Below are 19,432 nucleotides of genomic sequence, written 5' to 3' on the forward strand. Positions count from 1 at the left end.
ATGGGACATACTGCCAAGTTCTTTACCCTTGATACTGGTCACTAACACACCTAGTAGATTTGACCCTTCTTTAGCTGCATGCAGTTTCTCCCGAAACAGAAATGATCAGCTGCTGCAACCCTGTCAAACGTCATCTTTTACTTACAAATGGAAAAAAAAAACCCAAAAAAAACAGAAAACCCCTAACCAAGGATGCCTGTGGAGTTACAACCATAAAGCACATAAGAGAAAGTGTGAGTGATGGTATTTGAATAGCAACAAGTCATTGCGTTTTACAATGAACTTCCAGCATACAAAGCATTCAACTATTTTTCCAGCTTGGAAAAAGCCAGTCCCAACAAAAGTAAAGCAACACAAATAATCTGAAGACTCTCTATGCCTTCAGTAAAACACTTATTTTATCAAGCAAAGAAGTTAGTACTCTTGCTTGAGAACTCAGAACTGTTGCAGTATGTCTCCTAATGCTTCCTAGGTGCTTTTTCCTCTTGCATTTATAAAGCACTGCAAACATTACTGACTGGAAGAAGGCTCTGGTTCTGAACTGGTATTTTCTCAGAGTGCAAAACTCTTTCTTACCTTCTGTAACACACCCAACAGCTGATTCCTGATCAGGGCCATCACCTGTAATGGGTTGTTCCTGAAATGCCATAGCCTCTCCACCACTTTCCATTTCCATTTCATTTGTACAAGCTTAAGGAAAAGCAAAACAGTTATTAAAATTGCTGTGTTTATTCTATTACTTTGGCATCAGCAACTGCTGCCACTTTTGACCTTTTGGCTAAAGAGAGACTGATATTTAATGATGACAGGATTTAGGACAAGTCAGGTCAGTGAGAAGGTTAAGGAGACTACACAGTACTCCTTCAAAATTAAGACCATTTTACTCATTAATTCTGAAGCTTTCAGATGTCTGTAAGGCAATTACATACACCTAATAGTGAAAATATGCACACACAGTCACACACTTCTGCACAGCCTGAGCAGTATCAGAAAGAATTTTCTTCAATTCCAAGTCTAGAAAATTCAACAGAACTGGCAGCATGAAGGCTTCAAATCTGTATACAAATACTACAGTGGATTATGGCATAGATATGAAGTTTCATCAGGACTGGGAACACTGGTTTTCACCTTATGTGTTCGACAACATGAGAACTGCATTCTGCCACTTTAGAACTAAGATATTTTTATCTTTGCATGGAAAAGGCACAACTGAATGTTTTTTTTTGTTGACAGGATCATTACAGAGCACAGAAACAGGAAATACTTCCCCCCCCCTTTTGTAAAAGCTCTTTCAGTTAAGGAAATTCATTAAAATGAAGTATGGAAAACAAAGTGTATAGCAAGCATTAACTTGAAGAGAACTGATCTTCCATGGATGTTAGCACAAAGAAAAGGGAAACAAACACAGCTTCCTGCATCAAGAAAGTCTTTATTAAGTTCAAAAAGCCCACAACTATTAGGTGATACTATTTTAGCACCCTAAAAGCTGCTCTCAGACTCTGTCAACTTTAAAGTGATATTTTAACTTCAAGAAAAAGATCACTTAGATTGGCTCCAAATCTGATTTTAAAGTACAGACGTGTTCTCCTGGGTATAAAACCCTGCATGACTCTACTGATGTAATAGCTCCAGATTACTCCTAGCAGGTGAGATGACAGTCCTGTTCTTCCTTGGGGACAAGAGCATGCTTGTCAATGTTTCTACTACCTAGAAATCCTAACAGAAGCATTGCTTAAAACTTCAGCCTTTCAGATTAACCTGCTACTTATTCAAAAGGGGTTTTTGTAGGAGGCTGGGAGCTGTGACAGTCAATGTTTTGTTTTGGACATCTTCAAAATGCTCTAAGCACACTGCCTGGGAGTCCACAGTCTCTCCTAAGCTTTCAGAAGGGAAACAATCTGAGGAGGCTGAAGTGGCCACTCTTCCTACCATGGTGGCTGTGTTGTTCACTGACAGAGTGAACTAATTTACAGACATTTCCCTCCTGTCACTGCCCTTCCTCCAGGAGCACCTTTTCCATCATGTCTTTACTGCTCACAAAAGGTAATGTACAGGCTAACATCAAAGGGATGACTTGTTTATACAAAACATCAGTTTGAACACAAACATTCCAGTTTTGTTGTACCTCAACACTTCCGTTTTCCTGCCAAAATTTACCAGGCTTTCAAAACCACAGGTACTTATGGATAACAAAAGATCAGTGCACAAGCACTGCTGCAAGCCCAAAAATTGCACATGGCAGAGGTTGTGCAGTTAATCTGTTACATTTTACCTTGCTTCTGCATTTAACTACAGCTGTGCTTCTCCAGGGAAATTGAGCCTGGATGAAAGTAGGTGCTGCCCAACAGAGCACGTGGTGTGAAATACTCAAAAGCATTTAGTTTTGAGTTTATAACACAGCCCTTGTGGATGACCCACAGGGCTCAGATCAGCAGATCCAAGTCCTCCCTGTATTTCCTCCTTACTGTTCCTGACTTATTTTTTTAAAACATACTTTACACTTCTCCACAACTTTCCACCTTCTGCTTGATTTGTCCACTTAGACAAGAATGTCTCAGAAACAAAACAAGATGACTGATTATATATTGCTCTGAAAAAGGAAAACCTATTAAAAGTGTCTAGTTAAACAAACACCTGTCCCTTGAACACAGTCCAGTTCCCACTGCTCTGTCCTTCCTAGGTGAAGTGAGGAGAACAGGCACTATGATACTGACCAGCAGCTAGAGAGAAACAGGAGAACTGAATGTCTCCAAAAATATCTACCAGGCACAAATGAGTGAAATAGCCAGGCTGTCACATGAATACATTTATGAACTGTACCACATCCAAAATAAATCAGTGGAGCTTACAGCTACAGGCTCAGAGACTGGAGCTGGAAGGTTGAGAGCCACAATTATGGTGCTCACTATTCCATGTTTGTATCCAGGATCCTGAAGCCAGAAAGAGAAGCCACCCATGGAGTGCCTGAGCAGCTGCTGTTAAGATAGAGGAAGGGATGAACCTCACAGAGTAGAATTTGAGTGGCTGGTTCACAAAAGACTTGGTGAGATTACAGATATTACATCTGATGTAAGCATTTTGGAACTGTGAAGTTTAAGTTTGATTACCTGTTAGACTGTCAGGTTCAGGAATGAGTTCAGAAGTGTTCATTACATCACATGACTGAGTCTGATCCCCTTCTCCTTGTCTACAAAGAGTGCAGATGTAGTCTTTCAACTGAGACTCCAGTTCACTACCTGGAGATCTGTCACAATCTATGTGAATCCATCTGGGGAGATTAATTTATTGTTATTTAATTTATTGTGAGTGTGATTTTAGTAATAAAATATAAAGCATCATAGTAAAAATCCATTAAAAATAGCATTATTTCTCATTCCTATGGGGAAACAGAGATTTTCAACCAATGCTTGATTATGGAGAACTTCAGAGGAATAAGCATGATAAATCAGCATGTAAAACAGTGAACAAACTTAAGCATAAAGACCTAAATTGTCCCTAAAGCAAATCAGACTCCACAAGATGTAGAGCACCATCACGATGCTGCACAGTGAGATACAATATTATTGAATACAAAACACAGCTTACATTCTTAAAATGTTCCAAATATTGTATTTTTATATACTGTAACTTTAGGGTTTTTTTAATTACTGAAATAGTAAAAGACATAAAATTAAACAGAAAACATAAACTTGAAAATTAGAAAAACAAACAAACAAACAAACCAAACAAACAACAACAAAAAAAACCCAGATCATTGCAAATAAAAGTCTTCAAACTTTAGGACAATGACTTTTTCAGCCTCCTTCCTCACAAAATAGGTTAAATTCAATAGGCAGCACAGCTTGCAGCAATTAACTGCCAGGTACCCTCAAGTAACTGCCAATTAATACTTATTTGCTAAGATTAAAATAAAGCTACCTGCTATTGTTCATTGTATTTAGGGATGAAGGATCAAGGAGCTGCCCAAGATCCTGTGGCATTGTACATCAAACACATTGTACATCCTTCCCAGCAACCCATCCATGTCACACAGCTCCTCATAAGCTTTATCCATTTTAGTACAATTTAACAAAAGCTGGATACTTACCTTTTGCACATGTGACAATGCAACATATCTTTCTGGAAGTCTTGGAGGCACAGTTTTTCACAGAAAGGACAAGATAAGTTGTCTTGCTGTTGGTAACAACTGTCACATACCAAACAATTATGGTGCCACTGACAACTTGTTCGTGTACCACACTCAGCACATACTCTACAGTTCTAGAGATCACAAGAATTTAGTAGTTAATTATGGTATTTCACAATGTGACAGAACTGCCATTAACTGACATTTTTCTGTTTTTAATTCAATTTAACAGCTTTTGTCCTTGATAACACAAAAAGTTATCCAAGATCTGATAGCAGAGCATGAATAACCTGCACAAAAGCAAGAAGTTGCCTGACACTACTCCCTGACTTGAAAGGAGTATTTCTTATTTATTTCTTTTTTATTGCTACTCTCAGTTATCTAATGACTGCCACAAGCCAATGTAACATCACATACATCTCAAAGACAAGGACTTCCCACTGCAATTACTTACAAAGTTACTGATAAAACAACAAATTCATCCTGCCTTCCTCAAATGCAAAGGTTTTGCATTTGAGGAAGGCAGGAGGAATCCATAAGCTGCAGAATTGTTTTCATAAGCAAGGAGGAGTTGAGTATCAAGAGACTTCAAGTATGGATTACATATACCACTATATAGCTTTGAGTTTACATTTTTGTTCCCATTGTATCATGAGAGCAGCTGTTATTAACTGCAGGTTATCCACTGCACCTGGATCCTACACTTCTCTTTTCCCTATGGAGGCTAATTTACTGTCCTACATAGGCTGCTTCAGCCACAGCACTGACAGCTCCCACCACGGAGCAGCTGTAGAGCCACAGGATTTACATCCAAATGGGATTCCCTCAGAAATTACAAATTATATTACACAGCAACAGCAATCCACAATACACCTGGAACAGCATAGCTTGGATAACAAAGTTTGGGCTCTTATAAATGACCAGGAGTTACTCTGAAACCTTTCCACTTACTTTACATTTCCAACCATTTGTAGGTACAGCATCCATAACTGGCTGTAGACAGAAAGTGTGATAGCCTTTGTCACATGTATCACACACGAGCATCTTGTTGTCTTCCCCAGAGTGTCTAAGGAAAGTAACAAGTAATCAAAAATTACTTCAATAAGCAGCAACAAAATATCTGTTTCAAGAAAAGTCTAAACAGGAAGACACAGGTGTGCACATAAAAATATACAAACACTACTTGCAAGTATCTCCAGAGACAATGCCTTCAAATTTATTTTTAAATACAAGTGCAGACCACTGTGTTTATTCACCAAGAGCTGAGCTGGTGCAACCATTCTGAATACCAGGTATTGGCCCACTTTCACTTACACATGTGAGGTGAAAGTGATGGCCCTTCTGCACTGAAATCAGTTCAAAATCTGCAATATACATTTTATTTCTTTCTAAAGAGAACATCCAGTTGTACTTGTTTCTGCAGTCTGACTGTAATTTTCACAAAGGAAAAAATAAGTCATCAACTCAGACTATCAGAGCTCCTACAATGTCAGACAACACGACTTCAAGAGCAAAACAAACATTAAAGGAAGAGATTTCAATTTTACTACAATGATGTATTACAGTGCTCCAACACAGATTCCAGTGATAAAATAAATTTGCTGAGCACAAGACAAATAGTTTGGTAATATCTAAAGGCATTGAGTTCTGCCTTAGTTTAAATAAATTAATGCAGTAAGTAAACATGCAACAAGATTTGCCTAGATAAAGCCTTTCAGTATATGGCATTATACATGCTAGATACTACCTCATTACCTGGGAGACCTGGTATTTTAAAAAGCCCTCTCTTTGCATGAAGATATGCTTAAAATGCTGTTCTTCCAATAACGGTGAAGAACTGCTGTACTTAAGTAATTATTGAATCTAAGAATGGTTTGGGTTGGAAGGGACCTTAAAGACCATCCAGTTCCATGGGCAGTGCCAACTCCCACTAGACCAGGTTGCTCAAAGCCCATCCAAGCCTGGCCTTGAACACTTCCAGGATGAGGCATCCACGGCTTCTCTGGGCAATCTGTTCGGAGTGTCCCTCTGCCTGTACTCCTGCTTGAGATTGCCCCAGTCCAGGTGCAGAACGTTGCACTTGGCTGTGTTGAAGTTCATGAGGGTCACACTGCCCCACTGCCCAGGTCCCTCTGGATGGTGTCCCTTCTCTTCAGCATCAACTGCCCCACACAGCTTGGTGTCGCTGGCAAAACTGCTGAGGGTGCCCACTGCCCACGTCATAACAAAGATGTTTATAACAGCACCAGCCCCAATTCCGACCCCTGAAATAGGGGGACACTCATCACTGAAGAACACTCATCACTGGTCTCCACTTGAGTCCTTGATCCCAACTCTTGAATCCATGGAATGCTCCATCTGTCAAATGCATTTCTCTCCAGTTTCGAGGCAAGGATACTGTGCTGGACAATGCTGAACACTTTGCACAAGTCCAGGTAGGTGACATCAGTTGCTCTTCCTCCACAAATTCTGTAACCCCATCACAGCAGGCACCAAATTTTTCAGGCACTGCCTGCCCTCAGTGAAGTCATGGTGTCTGTCACCATCACCTCCTTATGTCCCACATGTCTCAGCACAGTTTCCAAGAGGATCTGCTCCATGACCTTGGTAAGCAGGGAGGTGAGATTGACTGGCCTGTGGTTCCCCAGATCTTCCTTATTTCCCTTTGTAAAAATAGGGTCCATTTTTCTCCTTTTCCAGTCAGTGGGAACTTCACCAGGCTGCCAAAACTTCTCAAATATGATGGACGGTGGCTTAGCCACTTCATCCACCAGTTCCCTCAGAACCCATGGACGTATCTCACATGGTCCCATGGACTGGGTGTGAACATATCACATTTTCTCTGCTTTTCCACTAAAGAGAAGATTTGTTAGCAGATGCTGTAATTACTCAGTACAACATTTTCAGGGATGCTTTTCAGAACGTGCTTCCCTATTCTAGCTTCATTGCTGAGATTTACTATCTGCTGTGTGTGATCAGGGAACACCCTTCTTTTGAAGTGGGTTGAGTGAATTCTAGCCAATAGCAAGTGTTCTGCTTGGAAAACAGGAAAGCACTGAGTGATCAGATACATGAGGCAGTAGTAGAGTGGGTTTTTTTTCCTTCATACTGTCCCAGCTGATCTGACTGAAGCTGAACAAAACTCATTTCATTTTCAATAAGTCCTTTAAAAAAAAATAAGCAAGCAAAAGAAGCCTGCAGTGCCCATCAGATTAAGTTATAAGAGAACAAGCCTACAAGCAGTCAGAATTTTCTAAGTGAACCTTTACAGTGCCACAGCAACTAAGTTTCATTGTCTTTGTCTGGTTCAACTACTCAGTCAGGGTCACTGATGTCACTTTGTTTCTTTGCTCAACTAAGCCACGGTTTTGTTTTCATAATGACTCTTTATCTGCCTCTAAAAGACATTATATGAGAGGGCCTAATGCAGGAGACCTGCCCAGAGTGTAGCTACAGACACAACTCAACTGTCAGCTGAGTAAAAGCACAAGTTCTCAGACTGTGAAGGCACTACATTAAAATTATTTATTTGGTAAATTTGAGAAAAATACTCCTGTATATAAAAAGAGGGAAAAAATCAGAATATTTTGCTGCTTTCCAGAACCTGCCAAGATAATGGTAACTCTAGGGGTAAAACACACAGGACTTCAGCTCAGTTCTTTTAGAACAAAGCTTCCAATACAAGGGTTTGCTCAGGTACTTAATATAGCATCATGACAGAAAAGATGGGCTAATAATCTACACTTTTTGGGAAAAAAAACCCTAAACATTTAATGAAATATGCATTTCCAAACCACAGCACAAAAATCACACACCATCCTCCTCCATGTCCTGAAAGTCTCACTTACTTGCAGTTCTGGCACACTTTGCAATCAGGACACTGCCAACCTGCTCTTTTTAAGGGTGTGACTTGAATGTCCAGACACATCCCATGGTAGTGCTGGCCACAGGTAGTACAAAAAAGTTGATCTAAGAGGTCTCCAGGGCTGTCGCACACTGCACAATTTGCTTCTTCCTTTGCTAAAAATAAATTTTTTTTCAATTATTATGTTGTTCAAAATGATGAACAATTCAACAAACCCTAAAAATTACTTAGTAGTTCTTATGCATACAAAACTTGACCATTCTTATGAAATTCAAATTTAATATATTTAATAGCTACTACTTTAATTCAGTTTTCTTAACTAATCTTCTCATAACAAAAGTAAATTCATTTTAAACCTTAATGAAGTTTTACAAAAGAAACAGTTTTATTCTCCTCAGGATAAAGCTGAGAGCTTCAGAACCAACTCCTTTGTGGAACAAGTAAAAAATAAACAGACCTAAATCTAACAGACCTACATCTATTATTTAGCTGAAATGTTTGCAAGAAGGTTGTCCTAACGTGAGTTAGTACAAGCAAGTCTATCAATTTAGAATGAACTAAAACCTGACAGAAGACAAGCCTTACCAGTAAACCTCTTCCTTGTTCTGTCATTAAAAGAAAACTACTTTGCTGTGCAGGACTGCTGGTCTTTAAAAACAGAAGAGTATGAACTCACATCTTTTCTATCCCTGAACACACATGAATTCTTGGGTATGTGAACTGTGACAGCGCATCTAAACAAATGTATTCTTAAGCTGATCCTATGACAGTGCAGTTTTCAAAAAACATGGTACTAATTGTGTCATTTGAACACTGTGTACTTACATCTTTCAGGAGCCTGATCAATGTGGTCTGGACAAAGGAGGGACAAGTTACTGAAATCCTGAAATGTGCCTGCTCCAGCAGCACAGGGGTAATGGTACATCTGGGTACATTTCTCTTCACAGCATTTGATAGTGGCTCCAAGGTGCTTACAAAATGCACATCGCTGAAAAACAAACAGAACAATTCATTTAAAAATTCCTTTTTCTTGTAATTTTTTAGCCAGATCTGTTCCCTCCCTTCATTTAGCAGATGAACACCCTGACCAGTAGGAGGTAGTGAATACTGAGAGTGGATAGGGTTGTCTTTAAGTGGCACTCCCAAACGCAGTGCGCTCTGAACGCACTCTGACAATTGAGATTCTTCTTGTCACAGGAAAGGATTTTCCTTCTATATGTTATCTAACCTGAGCTATGCCTTCAGTGATGGGGCTTGGAGACTTATATTCTGAAAACAAAGGCAGATGACACCATGCTGTCAATAGGTTATGACTAAAAACCACATGGCCCTGTAAGCTGTAATGTAAAACCACAGACACTGTAATCAGAAATACAAATGGAACTCAAGTATGATGTTCTCCCAAAAATCTTACTGGCATTATACAATTCTCTCTGGGACGATAATGCATTACATAACCTTGCAGTTCTTTCTCATCTTGCCTTTCAAGAGTACACAAATATCACCACTAAACTTTGAGAAGTCATAAATAAGCACGATTATTATTAGACACCAGAGAACTAATTTCTCAGAAAGAGCTATGCAACGATCCTCCAGTCCACCAGTCAAGAGAGAGCAGAGTCTATCAGTCTGCTTGCAAAAAATCAGCCACACCTTTCTGATTCAATTAATCAGTCTTTTTTCTTTCTCAGATTCATTACAGTCCCTGAAGCACTGTAACATCCTTTTGCACTTTTTCACCAAGGCAACAATTCTTTTTAAGGCACAGCACTGTAAGATTTTGAGTAAACTTAAGAAAAAACAGGTCAGTGGCTCAGAGGAAGGCATACATAATACAGCAACAACTGAGCTCAGGGACTCTCATTTTTCACAATAAGAATACAACACTAACACTGGCATGTTTGATTACTAGCTGAAGTGTCAAGGAACATCCAAATGTGAACATAAACCATATCAAAGAAAAGTTATGTACTGCCTCTGCTTAATTCTTAGAATACAGACAATATTTATTACCATAATTCTTCTCTGTTTCAAAGCCTGGCATCAAATTAGGCATGAAATAGTGCTACTACAAGTTCACAGATATCAAAACCAGCCCATATGAAAATACAAATCACAAAGCTGCCTGTGTCAACAGCTACCTTGATATTCTTTAAAACCAGATGAAATGAATGATCTTCAGAAAAATATCTGCCAGCACCGCAACTCATGGACAAGAGACAGAAAAAATATTAGTGTATGCTAAACAGAACTGCAGTCTAAAGACAGAAAATGCTCTGGCACAGAAATTAAAGGGGATCACCAAGGAGAACTACTGCCAAGTTTGTGTGCTATGGTGCTTAGTCTGTCCTGTGATCTGCATGACATCTCACCCCTACCCATGTCTAACACCTGCTGATAGATAGTATGGGAAAGGTGCATCCTGTTACTTTACCAGCTGAAATGCAGAGGAAAAAAGGGAACAAGATAAGCGAATAACAACATGGAGCTCCTGAAGGAGAGCAAGGCAGCGGCAATAGTAATTACATTTATGAACTGCCAACAAAACAAAGTCTTGCAAGAGACTCCTTTTAGGAAATGATACCTTCAGTTAGCACTTGCTGAGGATGCTGCACAAGGTAAATCCTGAACTTACATGTAAAACCATGAAAATACAGCCCAAAGCCTCCAATTCCAAGAACTGCAGCTCCACACTGAGCCACACACAACCACTGCCCTAATTTGTCCTTGATATTCTGAAAACCTATGGAGATGGACCAGGTTTAGCTAAGATACAACTCTTATAGGCCACACTTTTTTCAAAGATTTTACTTAGTACAAAAAAAAGTAGAAAGGAGAACTTGGGAGGTGCTAAGGTCCAAAATGTATCCCTCAAAAAAGTATTCAACAAGACTTTGCTGGATCCCATCGTTGATCCTTATTAATCAGGAAAATAAAATTATGAAGGAACTGTAAGCACTTAAATAATTCAACATTTATTAAAAGCTAGGAATAATGGAATAAAAAAGCAATATAAATGGCATTTTTAAATACCACATCTGTTTTTCAAAACCACCAATCAACCACGGTACATAGCAACGACAAAATCAGAGTGTAACTTTTCCCAAATTATCTATGACTAAATGAAGAAATTATTGAAAATTAGCAAACTACAGGATTATTAAAAAACCTTTAAAATGTTAATATTGGTTTAAGGAACCACATAAAGATGCTGGAAGAAAAATGGAAGTCCAAGTTACATGTAATTGAACCCTTCAAACCCATCTGCTAAACTGCACTGGCAATGAAAAGCATTTGGCAGATAAGTGAAATACACTTTGAAAACAATGTGGTATGTATCATCTGAAGCAAATAAAAAGCACAAAATATCAACATTTGCTGAATTTGTAAGAGAGATAAAGCAGTCTGAACAAACTAATGCCCAAAGGGATTTTTTTGGCAGCAGATGTTGGTGAGAGGAGTTACTTTTCCAGCACTAGAAGCCAACACTCCTCTGAAGCCAGACCCCATGCTATGACCCCAAAAGAACAGCAGAAATGTATTAAATTAAACAAAAATATTAAAAGCTCTGCTAAATAAAACCAGTAATGAATACTACTTTACTACTGCTACAATATGGCATCATGACAGCAGGAGATGGAATGAAGCAGTCAATCATACTGCCCATGAGATGCATGCCCATATGAGGACAGTGCCAGAGCCAGGGACAGTCTGGAGTCTCCAGTTTCATTAGTATGAGCACAAAATAAGGTGTTATGTGAAGGGAGTGGAAGCTGAAATCGAAGGGCACATATTACAAAATGGTCATCTGTCAAGGCAAGACAAACACTGTTCTGTTTATGGATCAAATAATTTTACATTCCTGTTTTACAGGGAAAAAAACCCCAACTTTACAAGGTGTCAGAAAGCTGGAGAGATAGTTTATTACTTATTCCTAGTACACTCAAGGAAATAAACTAAAGCAGAGCCATAGACTATTTTCCTACTCAGGAAGCCCTTCAGTGGTTATCAACTGTTCCCTTCAGGAAGTTCCTTGTGCACTTGTCTGTTGCAAGAAAGCTCTGAGTCCATCTTTACTTGTGCTACTTCTTACTATTGTGATTTCCATAATTTTAAACTATCTTTCTATTTGGCAATTTTGACTTTTTTGCTTTTTACATCTGCTTTTTCAGAAAGAAAAGGAACTGATTTTTAAAAGCAAAAGCTATGCCATCTTTAAAATCTGATTTTAAAATTCCTTTTATTTACTAATCCCACTGACTCAAATATGACATTGCTGGACAAATACAGTGGAAGAGGAAGAACTAAGTGAACCAAGATAAAACAAAACCTGATCAATCACCTTCTCTGTATTCTAGCTCTATGGGAGAACATCCTCCATGGAATAAGAGTGGCAGAAACCACACAGAAGATTTCCAGGAAGACAAAAACTCAAAAACCTCCTTGCTACAACTGTAATTGCACCAAAACCAGCTGAACAAAAATGTTAATTCTGCCTTGTTCAGCTCAGTTGATGCCACAAGTCCTACTGGCTTTACTGGAAACAGATGGCCAAAGTGGAAAATAGTGACAATAACAGCAGCTTTTTGTTTATCTATTTCTAAACTTCCTGCTATTCCATACTTTAGAGTACTCCAAAATCCTGTGCAAGTTTTATAAAAAGATGCCTGTAAGACAATATAAGAGTTTATCCAGATAGTACCAAGAACTAATCAGAGGTCATGTTTTATCATTATTTTATTACCCTTAGAATTACTTTATAGTATTACTGTCTCAGCAACCAGACAAGTAACAACCCTTGGAAGGCAGATATTAAAGAAAGGCTAAAATACAGTCTTTGAGTAAGTACTTTGCAACTTGGTTAGTGTCCTAAGCATAAATGCTAGTACTGTGCAAAATGTTCTTAAGCAAATGACAAGTTTTTCATGGATTTTGAACTTTTTCTTTAAAAAAGATCAGGTGACACAGCCTATGAGAACAATAAGAACATTTAATTTTACGATAGTGTACCAAAAATACACAAAAGCCATCTGTCCTTGGTTAAACAATTTAATGTATTAGCTGAAAGAGCAAATTTCAAACAGTTTAGCTAGAGGGAAATGCTGTCACACAAACCTGTGACTGAAGAGAATTGGACCTTAACAACCTGTCATTAATGAGAGCATGAAGAAATTTTTACATGAACAGTGGTTAATTAAGTATGTTCTCTGGTGATTCTGATAATCTTCATTGGTTCCTCCATCATCTATAAAAAGCTTTATACTGCTTGCAGACACTAATGACCATTAGCACCTCTCATGTCAAATACCCTGGTTTAAGTACCGTAAAGCACTAAAGAGCACAATGCAGTAAGATGGCAACATAAAAACAATTAATGGCTTTCGACTGAACTACTGATTAGAAGTACTAAAAGAGCACCCTTCCAGGAGTACTGGAAATTACCTTCTAGCTTTTTAATTTTATATGACTCATGTCGCAGAGTTGGAAATTACTTTGATTTATAACAAGCAAGTCAATGAGAGATCAGTTACTCTTCTTCCTCAAACCTTAACACAGTGACTCAACACATGCAATCAAGGTAGAAAGCAGAAGTCCTTTCAAATGTGGAAATTTCAGGCTCTCTACAAGTCACTACTTTGTTTATCATTCATACCAGCTGCCTCTTTTTCTCTTTCATTAAAAAAGTACATTAAATAAATTGTGTTGATATTCAGGCATTTAAGAATTCAGAGGAAAAAAGCATCCAAGTTTTGGAGGGGTGTTTTTTGTAATAGCGGTGAATAGGTTAAAAACTTGCAAGAATCAAGTTTGCTAAGTAAGATACCATTTTTTATTTGAAACCTGAAGTAGGTAGAGGAAAACATGCAATCTTTATGACACATTAATTCTTCCTCATATAACCTGAAATGTTCCCAAACCCTGTTTATTCAGAAGCTCCACGGAAGGGTTTGGGTGCCTTGGGTGCCTCAGAGCTGTGTTTTACTCATCATTACATAAGCCAGCAGAATAACTGCATGGATATCATTTCCCTCACAGGCTCTGCCTTTGCTGCTTTTTTTGCACTTTCCTGAAGAAAAAGGGGGGTTTTTTAATCACCTCCTCGCTTTCTGCAAAAGTTAGGATAACGTACATGTTTTGAGTGAGGCTAAGCTTTTCCACAGCTATCAACCAGCTACTCCCTTAATTCCCATCTAATATCCACCATGGCAGAAGAGCACACATGAGCCTGCTGTTTAGTTAGACTGTCAACAACAAGAAGGTCAATAATGTTTAATGCAATTTAAACTAGTGGTTATTAGGCTTCAGCATCAGCAACTCCAGGACAAACAAGGCAAGAACAAAAATCATCAGCTTTGGTTTGAGGCTGCTTTTTGGCAGGCTCAGAAAACAGACTATTGTGCCAGTTCCATTTGATTCATGCTCAGAAGGTCTTAAGAAATGTGTGTAGACATTTCTTTGTGTTGGCAGAGCATGGGCTGAGCCACAAAATTGTTGGAGGCTTGAGAAAAAGTAATTGAGGGAAACATTGCTACATGCTTGTTGTTTAATGATCATCTCTAGGCATCTGTTACTGGTCACTGCAGAACATACTGGGATGAAGTCAACTTTCTGTCAAATCCAGCGCAGCTCCTAAACTCCTAAATCATATATAGGGATTCTGAAGTAGCTCAAGCATTCTACAGGTTATGTCATAAGTACATTTATAAAGGCATTTAAAGTAAAAGGAGAATTTACTGCTCATACAGTCACACTGTGCTTCCAAATGACACAAGGCTTGATGAGGACATCCAAACTTCATTATACTTAATAAGATTTAGTCATTTTATGGAATTTACTTCGTGGCAATTCAGTTGGCCAAACAGTGGGTTACCATTTTCAGGCTCCACTGACAATACTGGCCAGATCTCCACTGCCTGCAGCTGGAACTGGAACACAGCTCACAGGTAGGCACATCCACAGGGAGGTCAAAATTTAGATAAGAGTCTTGAGCTGTCCTATGTTGACACAAGTTCTCTACTGGTCCCACAGCCAAGTCTACAATGAAGTTTTTGTCAGCACACAACTATCAAAGAAGGATTTCTGTTTAGAAATACTTTCATATAAATCCTCTTCTATTTTTACAAGTTTTCTGAACAATAAAGAGTTGGGGTAAACTTCTCACAACACATCTCTAAACTCTCTTATATATTTTTGGAACACTTAGACAAAACTTTCCAGCCATTTCTGACAACAGGAAAGTCATTAACAAAAACATTTTGTTCATCTTAAAAACAACCTCATTCATGGGACTTGCAATTTGTCATGAGTTTTAGAATGGGGGATGCACCTTCTGCCCTTTCCCTGCAGATCTACCTAGATGTGACCAAGCTTGAGAAAACTATCTCCTTTTTTTTTTTTTAATGTAAAACACTTCCACAAGTTTGTCAGTGAAAAATCACAGAAAAACCTATTCTCATTGATCATGACTGATCCTTTCCAATTTCGAGCACTTGCTGGACATCATGTACCTCCTGCAAAGATTTCCTTCAGTCTGACAAGGATTAGAGGGAGGAAGTCTGTAATAAAATACTCTAAGCCTAAACACAAAAAATTCACTGGAATGGAAAGCAGACATCCCTAAGGATCCTGATACTACTGTCACTTAATCATCTGGGGAATAGGAGTATCCAGCACACAGGCAGACAGACAAGTAAGAAGCAAAGAGACAAAAGGGATTCACTGTGTGAATGGATCTGATGAGACTGGGAGGAGAAACCACGGATGGAGATGGAATCTGAGGAGGGGCAGGGATAACACTTGAAGGGCCAATTACTCACACCTGGGCACTCAAATTGAATAAAGACCTTGAGGGAACTCAGGTGCTAAGACTCAGGAAATGGTGATGGGACAGATCTCAGAAAGAACCTAGGCAAAAGGGATGAGAAATGTTAAGGAGAGATGAAGAGTGGAGTGGCTAAAAATATCAACCTGAACAAAAAGTCAGAAGTCTGATGCAATTGAAATTGGATGAAGATTACAAGGAGGAAAAGTACACTGTTCTCTGACACCTAGTGCTGTATCACTATCATCCAGCCAGCTCAAATAGCAGTGCTCTTATGTAGCCACAAAGGCTTTAAACCTGCAGTTTGGGAGGTCTGCCTTTTCCTTTTTCTCCCTGACAAAAGGAAATGATACAGGCAGACAAATACAAGGCAACACAGAGACATGGAGACACAGATAAAAGAATGGGCAGACATACACACATGTGCGTGCACTAAAACACAAGGAGGATTACAGATCAAACGTGAATTTTGTACATAAAACAGATCTTTTAACAGGAGTCACTGACTTAAAGAAACCTGTTACCTGTGAGTCTGTGCTTAATTTACAGAGAGGAAAAAAAGGAAAAAATTGGAAAAGGTTGTGGATGGCTTGTAAGCACTTACCTATGGCAACAGAGCAATGGCCTGCAAAAGAGTTGCAGTTTCATTTCTTCCATGAAGCTCCTTGATGATACTGGGCAGAGCACTAAGTAAAATTTTTCTTAATTGTTTTTTTTTTTTTTTATTCTTAATCTTACTGTTAAAAGTTTTCTTTGCCCTGTAAAAATTCAGCCTTAATTTCTACATAGATTGTGCACTCACAACTGCACCGGAGTGAAGGAAGAGCTGCAATATCAGTGCAACCTTTTTAACTAAGTCTGAGTATTTTTGAAACTCCTTCAATTTGCTATCCAAATCAGCAGATATAAATAAATTCAACTTCTCTGAGGGAAAATGTAGCCTAAGACACATAACAAGGCCATATAAATTTGCTATTTAAAGAAAATTTACAGACAAGTTATTCACATGTTCATTACAGTAAAATCATTATTGAAAAAATCATGTAGAAATGAGGAATTCTTTCTTTTCAGTAGTATCTGCATAGTCTACATAACTATGCACTAAACAATAATGAAAAAAAAAGTAATATTGAAGAGGTTTATACTAAGACAGCAATGTCCATCCTATGGACTGAACTAGGCACAAACTGTTCTGCACGTTATCATAAAATTAAAGATGCATAGTCAAGCCAAGGCACAAAAGACATTAATTGTGTGCAAAGGACACAAACTGTGTGCAAAGGATGTTAATTGCGTGCAGACAACCTGTCTTCTGACACGGCCTTACTTTGTATTTTCATTTTATTGTCTTAATAATGCACTCTTTTAAGAAAGATGTTGAAGATACATTACCCTGATTTAACAGAAAGTTAATGTCAGCCAAAGTCACTATACACACTCAGTGATACATATAATTTACAAGGTAATAGAAGGGATGGAGTGACATGAAACTCTGGATTATGTAGAGACATAAAAAATGCAAGAATTTCCTGCCTTTAATACCTTCCTCATTAGTGAGCAACTCCTTAGTATTCCTTCCCCACTGACTGCAATCAGTACCTTATTGTTCATAATTCCTATTTCCTTGGCTGTTTCTAAATTGCACTCTCCAAATGGCACAAAGTCATCGTAAACAAAATCCTACATCTTCAGTTCACTAATTTCTGTAAATTGAGCTCAAACAAAGCAATTAGGTGGCATACTTTGAAACTACCAGCTTGAACATTAGTATCATTTCTTCCCTAATAAAAACTTGACATGTTTTATCTGGCTAGGGCATTTAGCTTTTTTTTCAACTTGACTAAATTAGTCACTTACATGTATTTGTCCCATTGCTTCTCCCAAGACATGGTATTCCAAACATTATATAATTATTTAACTCACTAGCCACTGAAATAAATAAATAAGCCCCATGGCTTTCCATCCTGTTCCTTCACTGGTATTCCTTGGGCAAGCATTGTGAAGTGCAAGATCTTGACCTAGAATTTAAAACCCTAAAATTACTGGTCAAACCTTGAGGCAGGTTATTCAGCTGGGCTTCAGGGAGGTGAGGGTAAGAAGGGGCTGTTTGTTTCAGTTTTGCAGAATGCTGCCTCAGTAGCTTGTGAAGAAAAAAGCTGCCAAATTTTGTAATGAATTCCACAGAACATTAAGTCTGATGCTTAGCAGAAGCCATAACTGTTAAGTAAATGATATCCTTTTGATGAATACCCTTATTTGAAAACAACGTTGATTCTTCTAACCCTCTAGCAGTGTCCCAAAACAGATGTGCACAACTGCAAATTCTGTTTGCTTTCAGGTTTACGAAGTGTGATGACATTTTTACAATCCTGCATGAGCCCTTTTACCCAGGAGTAAAATAAAGCACAATAATTCTTCACCATCTGTTTGTTAATTTTGCATTCATTTAACTTTGCATTTTAAACTAATAATCATTTTCTTATAATATAGTTTGCTCCATTGGTAGAAATTACAGCTGTTCAATTAAAAAAAGAATGGTTTATAACACAGTTTTCCTCTAAATAATTCCATTGCTCTTAATTATAGAAATGTTAGTGCCATCAAATGGAAAAGAACTGCCAGAGATTAGTGTTATGCTTTATATGCCACAGATTCCCTTAGTAAATGTACATATTTTCTTCTGTTCCAGCACCAATTCCTACTTGGTCTCTTTAACATTAAAGCCATTTTTCTCCACTACAAGATTCTGTGTGTTTTTTAACATTGTTGTGTGCAAAGGTACAAACAATTAAATGAAGCTTCTGTTTCATTTGTGGCACAAAGTCAAACCAAGCACAGTCCTACTTCTTCATAATGCTTTCCTTAATCTCTAATGACAGGACAAGGAGGTTTTGAGATTTATATTTCAGCTGGTTACAGCTAAACTAGGGCTGGAATAATGTCCTAAAAGCTTTTTCTCACCATGTTTACAGTCAAATGGGGAAAGCCCATTCCTTTATCAAAAGTAAAACCACATTGAAATAACATGAATAATACATCAGAGCTAGTGAAGGGGAAACAATTTGGGTCAACAAAAGATGTGGTGCCTGGAGAGAGAGCAGGAGCCAGTCTGAGATTCTGAGAGCTCTACTGGGGACTCTGTGTTATGCTCTGGACAGGGCATTTTCCACACAGACCAGGCTGTAGGGTCACAAGCCCTAAACACAGACTGTCCCCACACTGACACAGTGGAGAGTCCACTTCACTGAGGTTCCTGGGCTTCATCATCATCATCTACAACTAAACTCCTCAACAGCCACAGGCCACTCAGCGAATTCATGTGAGCAGTCCAGTAGTATTGGAGAGCTGTTCAGATGGTTAAAACAATCAAGATGATTGCACTGTTTTCTAAAACCAATTTTATCTGATGGCATAGAAATCTCAGCATCAGATGACATCCTAATGCTGTGACAGTGTTAAGATAACAATTCTGTCACAGTAATAGGATGAGTATTTTACTTAAAACACCCATAAGGCAAGAGATGGTTTACCACAAAATTGATTTATTTCAATTAAAGGAGTTCAGAAAAGGCTGAAAAACACTCAACTGGTGCCTAAGACTCTAACAGAGCACTCACCT

General features: G+C 38.4%; 1 protein-coding gene across 8 annotated transcripts in view; it reads right to left on the minus strand.

Annotated features, from left to right (window-relative positions):
- Positions 1-19,432, minus strand: part of KMT2C (lysine methyltransferase 2C) — a 190,868-nt gene that overhangs the window by 81,174 nt on the left and 90,262 nt on the right. For all 8 annotated transcript variants that reach the window (XM_053942468.1, XM_053942498.1, XM_053942526.1 and 5 more), the window contains 6 exons: positions 8,817-8,979; positions 7,975-8,146; positions 5,078-5,192; positions 4,088-4,260; positions 3,108-3,268; positions 577-690 (listed from right to left, as the gene is read on the minus strand). In XM_053942468.1, coding sequence (XP_053798443.1) covers positions 577-690; positions 3,108-3,268; positions 4,088-4,260; positions 5,078-5,192; positions 7,975-8,146; positions 8,817-8,979 — 898 coding nt within the window. The remainder of the gene's footprint in view (positions 1-576; positions 691-3,107; positions 3,269-4,087; positions 4,261-5,077; positions 5,193-7,974; positions 8,147-8,816; positions 8,980-19,432) is intronic.

The sequence above is a fragment of the Vidua chalybeata genome, chromosome 1 (genome assembly GCF_026979565.1).
Source record: "Vidua chalybeata isolate OUT-0048 chromosome 1, bVidCha1 merged haplotype, whole genome shotgun sequence".
Classification (NCBI taxonomy): Eukaryota; Metazoa; Chordata; class Aves; order Passeriformes; family Viduidae; genus Vidua; species Vidua chalybeata.